This window comes from Microcaecilia unicolor, chromosome 2 (genome assembly GCF_901765095.1).
Source record: "Microcaecilia unicolor chromosome 2, aMicUni1.1, whole genome shotgun sequence".
Lineage (NCBI taxonomy): Eukaryota > Metazoa > Chordata > Amphibia > Gymnophiona > Siphonopidae > Microcaecilia > Microcaecilia unicolor.
The window spans coordinates 26900385-26917164 of NC_044032.1; the positions used below are offsets into that span (position 1 = coordinate 26900385).

A 16780-nucleotide genomic window follows, 5' to 3' on the forward strand; every position below is an offset into this window, starting at 1 on the left:
TTCACAGTGTGTTTGGTTTTCTAGTAGGTTGTCACTCTTTACCCCTTGCACTGTGGCTCGTATCAGATGATGTTATACATTAGTGAGAGGTCGTGCAGGTTATACTACTCAGTTCAGTGCCTCTAACTCCTTTTCTTTTCTAGCACAGCAAGGTCGCAGTTGGGCAGTTTATCATGTGCAGGGAGAGACCCTGCTTCCTAGTCTGTTGAAAAATGCAAGCTATCCTAGGCTTACAGTGCCCTTGCCAATGTGAAATTCATAACTGATTTATGACTGAAGCGGCTTCATCTGTTCCAGCACTTCAGAATGTCAGTTTGCTTAAAGGGGAGGCCTTCCTTCTCATCTCTTTGCCTCCTCTCCACTTTCAATGGAGCCATCCTTTGGCTGTTTGTACTGAATTCTTGGTGTGGGTGCAATCTCGGGCACGGGCCTATGAAGATTAGTCCCTGACAGACTGTCATAGGGGTTATAAGGGCAGATCACAGAGGTTACTCCTGGGGGAATTCTGCTTAAGATTTGACATGACTGAGCTCCTCTGTGCCCCAAGCCTGATAAGCCCCTCCCCCCCCCCCCTCACCAGCTTTCCTCCCAGCTCAGGCTACACCCTGCCCACCTCTACTCCCAGCAGTTTCAGTCTCCAACAAGCTTGAACCTCCGCCATAAGCTTGATCTCCCTCCCCCTTGCGTCCTTGACACGTTCTTCATTGCCCAGTTTTCTCTGCCTCTCCCCAGGGTGGAGGACATCTCTCTCTCCCTCATCCCCCAGGATGAACCCTCGGTTCTCTCCCTATCCCTCTCTCAAACCCCTTCCACAGGAACATATATTCCCAGAACTCTCTCGAAAGCTGCCCTATAGCTCTTTCTCACCCCCCCCCCCCCCCCAACACACTCACATAGTTCTCTGTCAAAAGCCCCTATTCCTCCCCCCCCCCAAGCACACACATGCATTATGGGGGTGTTTTACTTAGGCGCGCGGGCATTTCTAGCACGTGCTAAATGCTAAAGACGCCAATGCATTCCTTCGGGCGTCTTTAGCGTTTAGCGCACGCCTATTTTTAACGCGCTAAAAGCGCCAGCGCGCCTAAGTAAAAGACCCCCTATAAATCTCTCTCAAATCTACCCAGCACATATCCCAGCATAGGTCTCTCTCAGAACCCCCTCCAACCAGCACTCACCACCCTAGCAGTCTCCCAAACCCACTCCCACCCCGCACTCTCCTCACAATTCTTTTGGTGAATGAATCCCTCAATACACCTCCATAGCTCTCTTTCTCTTCTTCCCTTCCCCCAGCACACATTCCACATCCCACATTTCTCCCTTCTCCCCTGCAGTATCCCTGGTATGCGCACCTCACGCTTTTCCCTTCTTCCTCCCACTGAAGTGCTTCAAGTGCCCATAATCCCTGGTTTACACTTCTTCTGTCCTTCACCCCTACATCTGGCAAATACCCTCCTGTGGCACCCCTCGGCTTGCCCCCTTCATCTGCTTTTTCCCTGTTGTTCCTCAGCACAAGTGGAGGAGGAAGCGAGCAGCTGCATGTCAGATCCTGCCCTTCTCCTCTGCCATGCTGGCTGTGACTGGTGAATTTGATATGCAAGGCTCTATATTAAATTTTATTTCGTAAGGGAGTAGACAGTTCCAGTAGTTCTGTGCTATCTTGATGCAGATGGGTCATAAGAGTCCAAGCCCTCTGCTGCTTAATATTTGGTTTGTTTGGCTTTCCGGTGTTATGGGTGTGGGGGTTGGGAGGATTGCATGCTTTATAGCTTATTGCTGCCTGTTCCTGTTCGCTACCAGAATGGTTTCTACTTTGTCACCTATTAAAAGACTAGTATAAAAGGCCCGTTTCGGTAGGCAATGAAACGGGCGCTAGCAAGGTAACCCCCCCCCCCCCCCGCAGCGTCCTTCCTGTCTCCCCTGTCCCCCCTGCAGCCACCCATCTGGTCTCAGGACCCCCTCCCCACCAACCCTCCTCTGCCCCTGCAGCCACGCATGTGCAGCGGCCCTCCTCTCTCCCCTGCTCCCCCTGCAGCCACCCATGTCCAGCGACTCTCCTCTCCCCTGCTCCCCCTGAAGCCACCCATTTCCAGTGACTCTCCTCTCCCCTGCCCCCCTGCAGCCACCCATGTCCAACGACCCTCCTCTCCCCTGCCCCCCCTGCAGCGTCCCTTCTGTCTCCCCTGCTCCCCCTGCAGCCACCCATGTCCAGGAACCCTCTTCTCCCCCTGCCCCCCTGCAGCCACCCATGTCCAACAACCCTCTTCTCCCCCTGCAGCTACCCATGTCCAGCGACCCTCCTTTCCCCCTTGCCCCCCCTGTAACCACCCATGTCCAGTGACCATCCTTTCCCCCTGCCCTCCCCTCCAGCCACCCATCTGGTCTCAGGCCCCCCCCCCCCCCCCCCGCAGCCACCCATGTCCAGCGACCCTCCCCTCCCCCCTCGGCGCATCACCCAAACCCCTATCCCCCCCATCAGACACATCAACCCCCTCGCCACCCGCAGTCGCCAATACTAACGCTGTCCGGCCGCTGCTGCGTCTCCTGTTGAGCAGCAGCAGCCAGTACAAAAAGAAAAAAGCCAAAAAAAGATTTTAAACCTGAAACACGGCTCCGTAGACAGCCATCTGGCATTGGCTGTCATCTCTGCAGCCGCTCCTCCTCTCCCCTCTGACGTCGCTGCGCTCCTCCGCGGTCTTCCTGCAAGGGCAGTGACATGGAGGGGAGAGGAGGAGTGGCTGCAGTGACGACAGCCAATGCCAGATGGCTGTCTACGGAGCCGTGTTTCAGGTTAAAAATCTTTTTTTGGCTTTTTTCTTTTTGTACCGGCTGCTGCTGCTCCACAGGAGAAGCAGCAGCGGCCGGACAGCGTTAGTATTGGCGGTTGCGGGTGGCGAGGGAGTTGATGTGCCCGAGAGGGGGGGTAGGGGCTTTGGTGATGTGCCGGGGGGAGGGTCTTGGGTGAAGCGTCGGGGGGGGGGGGGGGGGGGGCTTGGGTGCTGCGCGGGGGTGGAGGGGCTTGGGTGTTGCACCAAGGGGGGGCACTGAGAGCTGATTGGTAGGCAGGGAGAGGAGTAGGGAAACCCTGCCTGGTTCGTGGTTTTGCAAGGCAGAGGCTTGGGTGTTGCGCCTAGGGGGGGGGGGCACTGACAGCTGTTTCCCAGGCAGGGAAATCAGCCTTGGAATCAGCTGTCAGTGACATCACTGACGTCAGTGCATTCTAAACTGCCTAGCAGACCACCTCCGAGGGAGCCACGGTCCCAGGCACATTAGAACATTGGAGGTGAGAATTATTATATAGGATTTGCACATATAAATGATAGGAGTAGGTTGATAGTGATGGAGCTGGAAGACCAGCAGCTCCCAACTCTGTAATAAGCATCTGTACTGTGCTGGGGAGTGGGTAATGACGGACGGAATAACGGTTTACCCAGTTAACATCAAAATGGTGATATTCTGCCAATGTGTTCCGTGTCAAAGTTGTATGACATTGTTCTTTTGTATTGGCATTCATAGTTGGGAATCTAGCTGTGTGTGTGTTTAATCACCAATAAAAATTGATTAAATTAATATTTTATGTAAACCTCCTAATGGCACATTATATGTTACTAGTAACGAAGGCCCGTTTCAAATCGCAATGAAACGGGCGCTAGCAAGGCTCCCCTCGTCCCTTTGTGTCTCCGTGTGTCGGCGGCCCCTCTGCAGCCTCCGCCGAAGGGCCCCCCCACCCCACTGACCTGCCGAAGTAACGTGTTTGACGCGAGGGCGGGGCCCACAGACTGTGATTTTCGAGGCTTCAGAGCTTCGAACATACGAACCTTGGCTTCAGTGATGTCAGCAGACAATAGAACGTTGAGGGTGAGTTTTATGTATATAGATGTGGTATACCAAGTTCTCCAAAATAAATAAGCTAGAAGTGATGTATGTAGAGAAGAGATGATACAAGGTTCCACATTAGGAGTCGCCATCCAGGGAGAGGATCTAGTTGTCTTTGTTTACGATACACTGAAATCCTCTGCTCAATGTGCAGCAGCAGCTAAGAAAGCAAATATAATGTTAGGATTATTTGGAAAGGAATAGAGAACAAAACAGAAAATATTATCATGCCTTTGTTTCATTCCATGGTGCAACTGTCTGCACCTATACAGTTCTGGTCACCCCATCTCAAAAAAGATATACTGGAGTGGAATTAGAAAAGTTACAGAAAAAGGCAATCAAAATGATAAAGGGGATGGGAAGTCTCTTCCCTATGAGGAAGAGATTAGGGCTTTTCAGTTTGGAGAAGAGACAGCTGAGGTACATTCAGGTACAATGGGTATTTCTCTCCTCAGAGGACTTACAAAGACATCAGAGGGTTAAGTGACTTGCATGTCTATAAAATACTGAGTGGAGTGGAACATGAATCGCTTGTTTACTCTTTCCAAAAGTACAAGGACAAGGTGGCACACAAGGAAGTTACTAAATAGTATGTTTAAAATAAGAGAAAATATTTCTGCCTTCAATGTATAATTAAGCTCTGGAATTTGTTGCCAGAAAATGTAAAAGTGGTTAGTGTATCAGGGTTTAAAAAAGATTTGGACAAGTTTCTAAAAGAAAAGTCCGTAAGCCGCATTGAGCCTGCTTTTTAGTGGGAAAGTGCGGGATACAAATATAATAAATAAATAAAGTGGACTTGGAAACATACATTGCTTATTCCTGGGATAAGCAGCATGAAATCTATTTTAATCTTTTGGAATATTGCCAGGTACTGGATTGGACACATGATGCAAGGCTTGATGGACCCGGTCTGTTCCAGTATGGATAAGCAGCATGAAATCTATTTTAGTATTTTGGGATATTGCCACGTACTTGTGACCTGGTTTGTTGTAAATAGAGTGCTATGCTTGATGGACCTGGTCTGTCCTAGTATGGATGGGATTTGATATACTGCTTTTCTGTAGTTACAATCAAAGCAGTTTACATATTATATACAGGTTTGTTTGTTGTTTTTTTTAACCTGGGGCAATGGAGGGTTAAGTGACTTGCCCAGAATCCCCAGGAGCTGCAGTGGTTCCCCTGGTTTTCAGGCTATTGCACTAACCATTATGCTACTCTTCCACTCCAGTATGGAGATGCTTATGTAGTTACTAGTAACGAAGGCCCGTTTCAAATCGGAATGAAGCGGGCGCTAGCAAGGCTCCCCTCCGTCCCTTTGTGTCTCCGTGTGTCGCCGGCCCCCCCTGCAGCCTCCGTGCGAGAGCTACAGTGCAGTACAACGGAACTTGGAGCTGAGAATGTGCTCCGCCCTCAACGTCATAACGTTTGACGCGAGGGCGGGGCCCCACGACTGTGATTTTTGTGTGGCTTCAGAGCTTCGAACTTACGAACCTGGCTTCAGTGACGTCAGTGCAAATAGAACGTTGAGGGTGAGTTTTATATATATAGATGATTGTGTTGAGTGCAGTGTTAAAGTGAGGGCTGAAGCTCCTGCACGCATTATAAATTGAGTGGTTTAAAAGCCCCAAGTCCTTTTGCTCCTGATAGAACTATGTGACGTACCATCAGAGCATCTTCTAAAGGAGACTAGCATCGCTGGTTTATGAAAGTGGAACTATAAATATGAATGAAAAATCCTTTCACAAAGGATCTAATGAGTTGTACCCTATGAGCAGGGGGAAGTATTTCACAGAAAATGAGTCGGAAGATCATTTCCTTTGGAAGGTAGGAGAGAAGCTACAGTATCTTAAACTAGGATTCTTTACTCCAAGTAGTGAATCTAAAGTTAGGGTAAGAAAATGATTTTATCTATTTGAATTATGAAACTGGGTCCCCAAATATCTCAAGGTCAAATTTATACAAAAAAAAATATTTTAATGGGAAAAGAAGGATTCATATCGGGAAGGCTAGGATAAGTAATACATTTTAACACCACTTCATGAGAGGTTGGATTGGTGATAAATAATCTGAAACACAGCTACTCTGGAATGTGTAAAACTGATAATCTGATTTGTTCAGTGCATGAATTGAAACTGTGCCATGAATTGCTTTTGTGTGAAAACTATTTACGGATATCTGCCTGTGAAAATGAAGCAGAGCTTTTTTTTGCATCCACAGCTTTGAAGTTGTATGGACGTATTCCTGGATCTCGACAGAGGTCAGTCTCCCTTTTAAAGAGAGGATTGGTCACCTTATATAAAGTAAGGTGCCTCTCCCAGCTGAGAACATAGTAACATAGTAAATGACGGCAGAAAAAGACCTGCATGGTCCATCCAGTCTGCCCAACAGGACAAACTCATATGTGCTACTTTTAGTGTATACCCTACTTTGATTTGTATCTGTCCTCTTCAGGGCACAGACCGTATAAGTCTGCCCAGCACTATCCCCGCCTTCCAACCACCAGCCCCACCTCCCACCACCGGCTCTGGCACAGACCGTATAAGTCTGCCCAGCACTATCCCCGCCTCCCAACCACCAGCCCCACCTCCCACCACCGGTTCTCGCACAGACCGTATAAGTCTGCCCAGCACTATCCCCACCTCCCAACCACAAGCCCCGCCTCCCACCACCGGCTCTGGCACAGACCGTATAAATCTGCCCAGCACTATCCTCGCCTCCCACCACCGGCTGGCTCTGCCACCCAATCTCGGCTCTGCCACCCAATCTCGACTAAGCTCCTTGGGATCCATTCCTTCTGAATAGGATTCCTTTATGTTTATCCCACGCGTGTTTGAATTCTGTTACCGTTTTCATTTCCACCACCTCCCACGGGAGGGCATTCCAAGCATCCACTACTCTCTCCGTGAAAAAATACTTCCTGACATTTTTCTTGAGTCTGCCCCCCTTCAATCTCATTTCATGTCCTCTCGTTCTACTGCCTCCTGATAGAACTATGTGACGTACCATCAGAGCATCTTCTAAAGGAGACTAGCATCGCTGGTTTATAAAAGTGGAACTATAAATATGAATGAAAAATCCTTTCACAAAGGATCTGAAAAGGAAGTGATCTCAGAATGTGTCTCATGCACCCCTGCTGGAGAGGCCTGTGTGGTACATTCCCTTGACTTAAAAAAAAAAAGGAGGGGTACTAGTGTGGTGGGAGAATATAGGAAGGAGAGAGGGAACTAGAAACATAGTTAGACACCCTGTTCTGGGTTCCAGGAACTTGTCTCTCACCCTGACAGCAGAGTTAATGTGGAGAGGAAAGTGTGGCGGAAGAGACGGAGCTAAGAGTCTGAAAGCCTTATTCATTGTGGAGTGTCTGGGGGAGCAGAAATCTTGGAGCGTTGGAGGAGTGGTCCAATGGTTAGAGCAGTAGGCTGAGGACCAGGGAAGCCAGGCTCAAATCCCTCTGCCACTCCTTGTGATCCTAAGCAAGAGCCAGACGTACTAAACCCAACGAGCCTGAAACATGGTTTTTAAACTAGTTCTAGCCAGTTTAGCGAGCAAAGTAGTAAAGCGAGACGTGCACAAAAGGGTTCTCCCGAGCCATTTTCCTGTCACGGTAGCAGCTAACGAAAACGGAATGCAAAGCTATTATAATGAGCTAATTACTATTATAATGTTCATGCAAGGCGATGCACAGCCGTTTCCAACCCCAAGTCGCCCAACCTCTGATAACCCCTGCAAGTCCCCTGAGGACAGGGAACCGCTCATTGTACCTGAATATAACCCACAAGCTAGTACTGAAAAGTCTGAGCTAAATCCAAAATTGCACCCTCATTTTGGAGCAAAGCCTTGGAACTGGCCTGGGGCCCAGAAGCACAAAGGCTTGTTCAGTACTATGTTGTAAGGATGACAAAGAGTGAGATGTTTGTGGTTGTGTCAAATCCAACAATAAATTTAGTTATCATTTTGGAAAAGCAGTTGTGGATCTGAGAGAGTAAAAGTGTGTCTGTGCCTAGAGCCATGAGGAGGTGGCTCTCTTTCCCATTCAGGGACTCCACACCGGGTTTTACTGCCACAATGAAGGAACTGGAACCTGGATTAGTGTCGGAAATGGTATTTCAAGTGGACGAGTCGGAGAAGCTTACTGAATCCACAGTAAACCTGGAGGACGTAATGGGGCAGTTCTACAAACTGAAGAATAGTAAATCACCTGGACCGGATGGTATTCATCCTAGAGTACTGATAGACCTGAAAAATGAACTTGCGGAGCTACTGTTAGTGATATGCAATTTATCCTTAAAATCGAGCGTGGTACCGGAAGATTGGAGGGTGGCCAATGTAACGCCGATTTTTAAAAAAGGTTCCAGGGGAGATCCGGGAAATTATAGACCGGTGAGTCTGACGTCGGTGCCGGGGAAAATGGTAGAGGCTATTATTAAAAACAAAATTACAGAGCACATCCGAGGACATGGATTACTGAGACCAAGGCAGCACGGCTTTAGTGTGGGGAAATCTTGCCTGACTAATTTACTTCAATTCTTTGAAGGAGTAAACAAACAAGTTTCAGCAGCCATTTTGAAAATGCGGTGGCGCCGGGCAGAGTGGGGTTCTTTCCTGCCCCTGAAGAGGTCGCTAGACTACTAGGGCCCTTCAAGATGGGACTGGGGCGGGCCCACTGAGGCTCAGGGGGGGCAGTAGGTGGGGGAGACAGCCTCTGGGCCGGTTGACCGTGTATGGTCAGTCCGCCCCTGCTCCGTAAGCAGCTGTACTATGCTATGACTTAATTTTTCTTCCAAATTTCTCTTTTGAATTTTCTTTCCTTCTGTTTATGATCTGCCTCGCTTGAATGAAGATTTCTACATTTTGATGTGAAAAATGCAGTCAATTAGAGTGAACACAAATTATGTGGTTCAAAGTAAAGCAACGGTATTCTTCATGGAGAATTAGATTGAACCCTTACGTGTACAAAATAACATTAGAGGCTCTAGCAGAGACCCATTTACAAAGTAAATATTCTTCCTAATTAATATTTCCAAATTAATAACCCCCCCCCCCCCATTTACTAAGCTGTGCGGCAATGCTGACACAGCCCGTTCAAAGTGAATGGGCTGTGTCGGCATTAGCGCACGGCAGCCGCTAGCGCAGCTTAGAAAACGAGGGGAAAGTGCCTTTGCTTATTTGTTCTACAGATACGTAAAGGCACTTTATTAATTTGGAAATATTAATTGGGAAGAATATTTACTTTGAAAATGGGGCTCTGCCAAAGCCTCTAACGTATTTCAGTAGCATAATTAAATGAAATAACTACTTTTGCAGGTTACAGGTAGGGGTGGGTACGGAAGAGATTACTTGCGGGGAGGGGTGCAGATGGAACGGATCTTAGTGGGGACATGCGGAATTATGGAAGGTTAAGTGACTTTCCCAGAGCCACAAGGAATGTTTATATAAGTTTATGGAGGATGGGTCTGTTAAACATCAGGTATCTCACAGTGGCGTGCTCAATGAGGCACATACGAGACTGGCTAACGGGACAGAATGATTTTTCTAATACACGACTGGAGATGTCCCTCTCCCCAAAGGCACACTTAAGCTGGTTGCTGCATGCACCGGGTAGGGAGACAACTGTCAGAGTACGAAACAACCCAATCGTGACATCAGCACGGGCGGCGTGGAGGTGGCTCTGCAGGAGACATCATTTTGACTGGAGGGCGACCCCTCTACTACCATTATACCATAACCCGGACTTTCCGGAGGGTTCCTCCTCGGTGACCTTCAAACGCTGGAGGGACAAAGGAATATATTATGTCCACCAACTTTTGACTGAAGAGGGGAAAATACGCCCCTTTGCAGAGCTGAAACGAGAGCACCAATTGACTCAGACAGACCACTTTGCATATCTCCAAGCACAACATTACCTGACAGCCTTGGGCTGGAGTAACCTCAGTGAAGATGTGCAAGACACCCTAAACACGGCTATGACTCTTGGAGCTCAAAATCCAGTACCCCTCCGATACCACCACAGATACCTCCAGGACTCTACAGAGGATATTGACTATATTGGCAGGGCACGGATCTGGGCCAGAGACCTGGAGTCCGAAATAACACCGGAGATATTTAGAGATTTCCTCAGATCAGCCCAGAGGGGTGTAATCTACTCACGCCATTGGGAGTTACAGTACAAATTTGCAATGAGGTTATACATTTCCCCATCAAGAGCGAGGAAGGCGGGGTTCAGTGACTCCGGGGAATGCCCCAGATGTGGACATCCAGATGCCACACTTGGACACATGTTCTGGCACTGCCCTAGCGTGGTAGAGTTTTGGTCCCACATGCTGGGTGAGGTTCAAAGGTACTGGGGGCATGCCATTCAGAAACACCCACTACTGCTCTTTGGAGTTTATAAAGAGCCAACTTCAAAAATTTCGGGACTCACCTCCTTCCTAAGGCGAGCAGTGTTGATTGGGAAAAAGACCATACTTCTGAATTGGCGAGAAACAGCAACCCCATCGGTAAGCGCCTGGAGGATACAGATGATTGAGCTATTAAAACTGGAAAGATGTGGAGTCACAGACTTTGCCTCTAGGGAGGGTAGAAGCCTAGAGAAAACCTGGGCGAACTTCTGGGATACACTCCAGCCTGCGGCGAGAAGCAGAATACTGAACTGAGAGCGCTGATGACCAGGCCCTGAGACTCAGACTCCTTGCACACAATTTTGTTTTGGGGGGGGGGGGGGGGGGGGGAGGGGAGGGAGGATGTTGGAATGTTTAGAGGGGTTGGACAGGGAAGTATGCCGGGGAGATCTTCCGCACCTGTATAGGAATGTTTTGATAGGAATTTCCTCATGACATGTCTTGTTTACCTTGAAACTTAATAAAAATGATTTAAACATAAGTTTATGGAATAGAGATCAATTATGAGCTATTTAACATGAAATTCAAGGATGTCACTTCAAGTTAAACGTATGCCTAAGTATTGACTACCAGGAACGGGTTGAATTTTATACAAAGAGACATAGTAGCATAGTAAATGACGGCAGATAAAGACCTGAACGGTCCATCCAGTCTGCCCAACAAGATAAATTCATTTTACATGGTATGTGATACTTTATTTGTATATCCGTGTCTGATATCCTTTCTCCGACAGCACTTATTTTATTTTTGTTACATTTGTACCCCGCGCTTTCCCACTCATGGCAGGCTCAATGCGGCTTACGTGGGGCAATGGAGGGTTAAGTGACTTGCCCAGAGTCACAAGGAGCTGCCTGTGCCTGAAGTGGGAATTGAACTCAGTTGCTCAGGACCAAAGTCCACCACCCTAACCACTAGGCCACTCCTCCACTGTTGCTACTATTTGAGATTCTACATGGAATGTTGCTATTCCACTAGCAACATTCCATGTAGAAGTCGGCCCCTGCAGATCACCAATGTGGCCGCGCAGGCTTCTACATGGAATGTTGCTAATGGAATAGCAACATTCCATGTAGAATCTCCAATAGTAGCAACATTCCATGTAGAATCTGCAATAGTATCTATTTTATTTTTGTTACATTTGTACCCTGCGCTTTCCCACTCATGGCAGGCTGAATGCGGCTTACATGGGGCAATGGAGGGTTAAGTGACTTGCCCAGAGTCACAAGGAGCTGCCTGTGCCTGAAGTGGGAATCAAACTCAGTTTCTCAGTTCCCCAGGACCAGAGTCCACCACCCTAACCACTAGGCCACTACTTAGGGAAGTATTGTTTATAATTTATTTTATTTATTTAAATGTATAACCCTGCAACATGGACATTTATCTGACTTACTTTGACAGTTCTTATGTTTTGACCAGAACCGAGAACGGAACCCAGGTCTCATACTAGCAAAAGCAGAGCCTTTTACTTTACTCTGGCCTAAAATTTGACCTCTGCAACTTGCCAGTAATCATTACAGGACAAAAGTCACCTGGTGCTCGGGGAGGGGGGGGGGTCGGGAGGGTCTGTCTTCTTATTTGCTTTGGACAGGTTATCTGTTGAATAGTAAAGCTGCAGCTTGTAATGATTTATCATCTTATCCAGGTAAATATTTAACTGTTTTGTCCCAAATCCCCAGGGCTGGTTTTCTTTCTTTTTGCAGAACCACATGTGACTGTAAAAGGAAATTTTTTTATGTGTGTCCCAGCTGTACTTGAGTTAATTTTAATTACTGGTGCTCCTTCTGCCCTGTAGTGTTTCAGCTTTCAGAAAGCCCATAGTATCCTATATAATAAAATGCACCTCCAACGTTCTGAAGCTGAGAAAGTGAAGTCTTGACGCATTCGTGCTCTATAAAGCTGTATCCGTCTCCTGAAGTGACGTCAGCGTACTTCCGGGTACGTCACACGCAGCACTGACCAATCACAGGTGGGAGAGCGGGCGCACGGCAGCAATTGGGTCTACCGTTCAGTGGGCGTGCACGCTGAGCTGTGCGCGGCAGCGGAGGTTGGGCGGTTGGCGGAGGGGCATAGATTTGGGCGGTGTGGTGCTGTAAGGGGAAGGAGAATCACTGGGTGGCTGGAGGGAGGAGGGCAGGGGAGAGAGCAGAATCGCTGGGTGCCTGGAGGGGGGGCAGGGGACATAGGAGAATCACTGGGTGGCTGGAGGGGGGCAGGGGAGATAGGACAATCGCTGGCTGGAGGGGGGCAAGGGAAAAAAGAATCGCTGGCTGGCTAGAGGGGGGGCAGGGGACACAGGAGAATCGCTGGGTGGGTGGAGGGGTTTAAGGGAAAAAGTAGAATCACTGTGTGGCTGCAGGGGGAGCAGGGGAGAGAGGAGAATCGCTGGGTGGCTGGAGGGGGACAGAGGAGACACACTCGCACCCAGCAGTCTCACTCTCTGTCACACACACACTCACTCGCACATTCACTCTCTCTCTCTCTCACACTGTCAATCTCACACATACTCTCTCAAACATACACACTCCGAGGAAAACCCGCTATCGGGCAGGGCCCTCGGAACTAACCTTAAGCCTCCTTTCACTTCGCAGCAAGCAGCGGCAGGGCAGACCTCTCCTCCTTCCTTCCGTGCTCTGCCCTCGCAGACGTTACGTCAGGCAAGGACGGGACATGGAAGGAAGGAGTGGCCTGACCTGCTGCTGCTTGCTGTGAAGTGAAAGGAGGCTTAAGGTTAGTTCCGGGAGTGACAGAGGGCAGGCCAGGCGGCGACAGAGGGGTGGGCCTGGCGCCGGTGGCGCCGGTCCCCCCTGGAGGCCCGGGCCCCGGGACTTTTGTCCCCCCTGTCCCCCCCCCCCCTCTTGGCGGCCCTGGCTGCATAAGTGGCTCGTTTTTCCCTCTGTGTTGCCAACAAGACATGTAAGCACAGGGGTATATTTGGTTCTGTCTGTAGCATAGGAGCCAACTTTTCAAAATTATTGGGGGTGCTAAGCCTAATGGAAATAACCCCTCCCTGTACACATACAAGGAATTTTCTCAATATTGGGGGTGCTCAAGCACCCACAGAGTTGGCTCCAATGGTCTGTAGAGTTCTTTTTCTGCCTTTGCATGCCTTCACATTTTGCATCAAAGATGCTATAATATTTCAATTTCTAATGCACTGACATGTTAATGAATTGAAAAGTATGAATGCTTGCTGAAAGCGGGTGTTTTCTTCTTTCAGAAATATGAACAGTGCGGAGAGGATACTGCAGCTGCCCCTTGCAAGGCATCCACCTTTACGACAGTGCTTGCAAAGTCCACTGAGGTATGCAAAACCATCTGCCGATTAAGGTGCACCGTGTCTTGGGACCTTGGCCATAAGCTGCAGCTGTACTGATTTAGAAAGGGAGAAGACTCCGGGAAAGCTGCTACAATGTACACCTTCCTGCCAGAGAACGTTACCCCTGTCAAGCAGAAGCCATCCAAAGAACTTAAGCCCCTGATTGGTGCAGTCCTTTTTGGTATCCTCTTGTTGATCTCTGCCGTGGTAGCATGGTGCTACTACTCAGCATCACTCCGGAAGGCAGAGTACCTTAAGACCGAACTGCTGGACTTGAGGAAAAATGGATATATCATCAAGAACCAGCAAGGAAAGGTAGTCTTTAGGGTAGCCTTTCAGTCGGGCAACCTTGACCTTGAGTCTTGCTCCAAAGTAGGGGGAAACTTAACCTGTACCAGGTCGGACAAAGGGAAACTGAATTTTTTCATTCATACTGTCAAACCAAAAGATACCGTGATGTGCTACAGAGTTCGTTGGGAAGAGTTTGTGGCAGATACAGTGGTTAGACAGACCATGTTTTGGGATGAGGCCCATTGGTACGGAGGAGCGGAAATGGCTGTACAGCACTGGCCAATCAAGCTCTCAGGATACCAGGAGCCCAAGCCATTTGTCACAAGCGACGTCTACTCATTCCGGGACAGCTTTGGAGGCATCATGGAAAGATACTGGCTATCGTCAAATGCAGCGGCGATCAAAATTAATGATTCTGTTCCGTTTCACCTTGGGTGGGATAGCACTGAGAAGTCACTTTTCTTTGAAGCGAGGTACAATGATACCTCCTACAAGCCTCCACTGGGACAGCCACCTTTCCCAGAATTGAGCTACCGTGTCTGTGTAGGGTCAGATGTGACTTCCATCCACAAATACATGGTGAGACGTTACTTTAACAAGCCCTCAAAGAAACCCTCGGAAAGTGCCTTCAGATACCCAATTTGGTCAACTTGGGCACTGTACAAGACGGACATTGACCAGGACAAGCTCATAATTTTCACAGAAAATATTAAAAAATATAAGTTCAATTGCAGTCATATTGAAATAGATGACATGTACTCAAAAGCCTATGGTGATTTTGACTTTGATCCCGTTAAGTTTCCAAATGCAACACAAATGTTTAAAAAAATGAAAGAAGAGGGATTTAAAGTTACACTGTGGATGCATCCATTCGTAAATTATAATTCTCTGAATTTTGGAGTGGGAATAGAACGGCAACTCTTCATCAAGGAGCCAACTGGTAAACTTCCTGCTATGGTACAGTGGTGGAATGGCATTGGTGCTATATTGGATTTTACAAACCCATCAGCCCGGGAGTGGTTTCAGAGTAATTTGAAAAGACTCCGATCAAAGTACAGTATCTCATCTTTCAAGTTTGATGCTGGGGAGATCAGCTACCTTCCCAAACAGTTTAGTGCATTCAAGCCCTTGTCCGATCCAAGCATTTTTAGTAGACGGTATACGGAAATGGCTATTCCTTTCTTTGACCGTGCTGAAGTGAGAGTGGGTTACCAGTCCCAAAATATATCTTGTTTCTTCCGTATCATTGATCGTGATTCTGTATGGGGGTATGAACTTGGGCTTAAGTCTCTGATTCCTACGGTTCTCACGATAAGCATGTTGGGTTACCCTTTCATACTGCCTGACATAATTGGTGGGAACGCCTACTCAAACGGAACCGGTGGAGGTGAGGTAAAGCCAGACCGTGAACTGTATATTCGTTGGCTCGAGTTGTCTGCCTTCATGCCCTCTATGCAGTTCTCTGTCCCCCCTTGGCTTTACAACAAGGAGGTGATTGAAATTGCACAGAAGTTCTCAGAGCTCCGGGAATCCTTGGTGGCCCCTCTTCTATTAGAACTGGCAGGGGAGGTAACTGACACGGGGGATCCAATCATAAGGCCAATCTGGTGGATTTCTCCAAGTGATGAAACTGCTCACAAAATCGACTCCCAGTTCCTGATCGGGGATACTCTCATGGTGGCCCCTGTCCTGGAAATGGGCAAGCAGGAAAGGGATGTGTACCTCCCCATAGGCAAATGGCGGAGTTACAAAGGAGAGTTATTCCAAAACACACCAATCCTTCTGACAGACTATCCTGTTGACTTGGATGAAGTTGCGTACTTCCTCTGGGTACCATAGGCTACACCACTACTTCAAGTACTGTTACAATGCCTTATCCTGAAAATCAAAAAAGTAATAATTACTCTGCTCTGATACAACTGGATTTCTTTTGGAGGAAGGGTACTGAGAGGTTGGGGGTTCTTGTTGTCCATATGTTTTGGGGAAAGATGGATTTATATTTTAAGTAACCCCCTGTTTCATCTTGGGGTGGCTGTAGTGCATAGTGTGTGGTGCTTATAGATACCAAAATACACTGACAAACATTAATGCTGATTTTTGGCAGAGGATATAGAGGTAACACTTCATCTGATTTGCCCACATAAGACCAAGAGGCCAACTTTATCTTACATTTTTTATTATTATTAATACGTTTTATTAATGTATTGTGGTGCCTTGTTGCCTGTGATTGCTCTCTTACCTACCTATTCCTGAAGGAGTATTGAATACTTGCTTTCTGTCAGGCCAAGTTTGGCATGCCAAACAGGCCACTGGTCTGACTGATAGGGAAGGCCCTTCTGGAGCATAGGCACACTGTTACCACCCAATGGGGAGGTGGGGAGGGAAAAGCCTGTGGGGCTCATTTTAAAAGCCCTTAGTTCTGTAGGTTACTAATGGGTTCATTTTTGAAAGAGATAGACTTCCAAAACGTGGCATAAGTCAATTTGGACGTCCATCTCACAGAAACTTCCAAATGGGTATATAATCAAAACCTCATTTTGGACGTCTTTCTCCGAAGTCCGTCAGAAGGACGTCCAAATCTCAAGGAGGCATATTGGGGGGGGGGGGGGGGGGGGTTCAAGGTGGGACTTGGGCATTCCTAAGACTTGGACGTCTTTCAGCCATAGTGGAACAAAGCAAAAACGTCCAACACTAAAACTTAGACATTTTGAGCTAGACCTGTTTTTATTACAAATAAGTCACAAAATGGTGCCCCAAATGACCAGATGACCACTGGAGGGAATCAGGAATGACCTCCCCTTACTCCCCCAGTGGTCACTAACCCCCTCCCACCCCTCAAAATTGTGATGAAGAACATTATTTGCCAGCCTCAGATATCATACTCAGGTCCATTACAGCAGCG

The 16780-nt window shown here is 48.0% G+C and overlaps 2 protein-coding genes across 2 annotated transcripts in view; both read left to right on the top strand.

The window, feature by feature from the left end:
- LOC115462826 (myogenesis-regulating glycosidase-like) overlaps positions 1 to 4341 on the top strand; it is a 32982-nt gene extending 28641 nt beyond the window's left edge. The window contains exon 3 of the transcript XR_003940963.1: positions 4331 to 4341. The gene's annotated coding sequence lies outside the window, so the exon portion shown is untranslated. The remainder of the gene's footprint in view (positions 1 to 4330) is intronic.
- Positions 166 to 16471, top strand: LOC115462827 (myogenesis-regulating glycosidase-like). Its single transcript, XM_030192857.1, has 2 exons — positions 166 to 308; positions 13489 to 16471. Exon 2 carries the CDS (start codon positions 13681 to 13683, stop codon positions 15715 to 15717), a length of 2037 nt encoding a protein of 678 aa, XP_030048717.1. The 5' UTR covers positions 166 to 308; positions 13489 to 13680; the 3' UTR covers positions 15718 to 16471.
- The last annotated feature ends 309 nt before the right edge of the window (positions 16472 to 16780 follow it).

Coding starts and splice junctions, on each gene's coding strand:
- LOC115462827 (XM_030192857.1), top strand. CDS start 13,681: ATGTACACCTTCCTGCCAGAGAACGTTACCCCTGTCAAGCAGAAGCCA.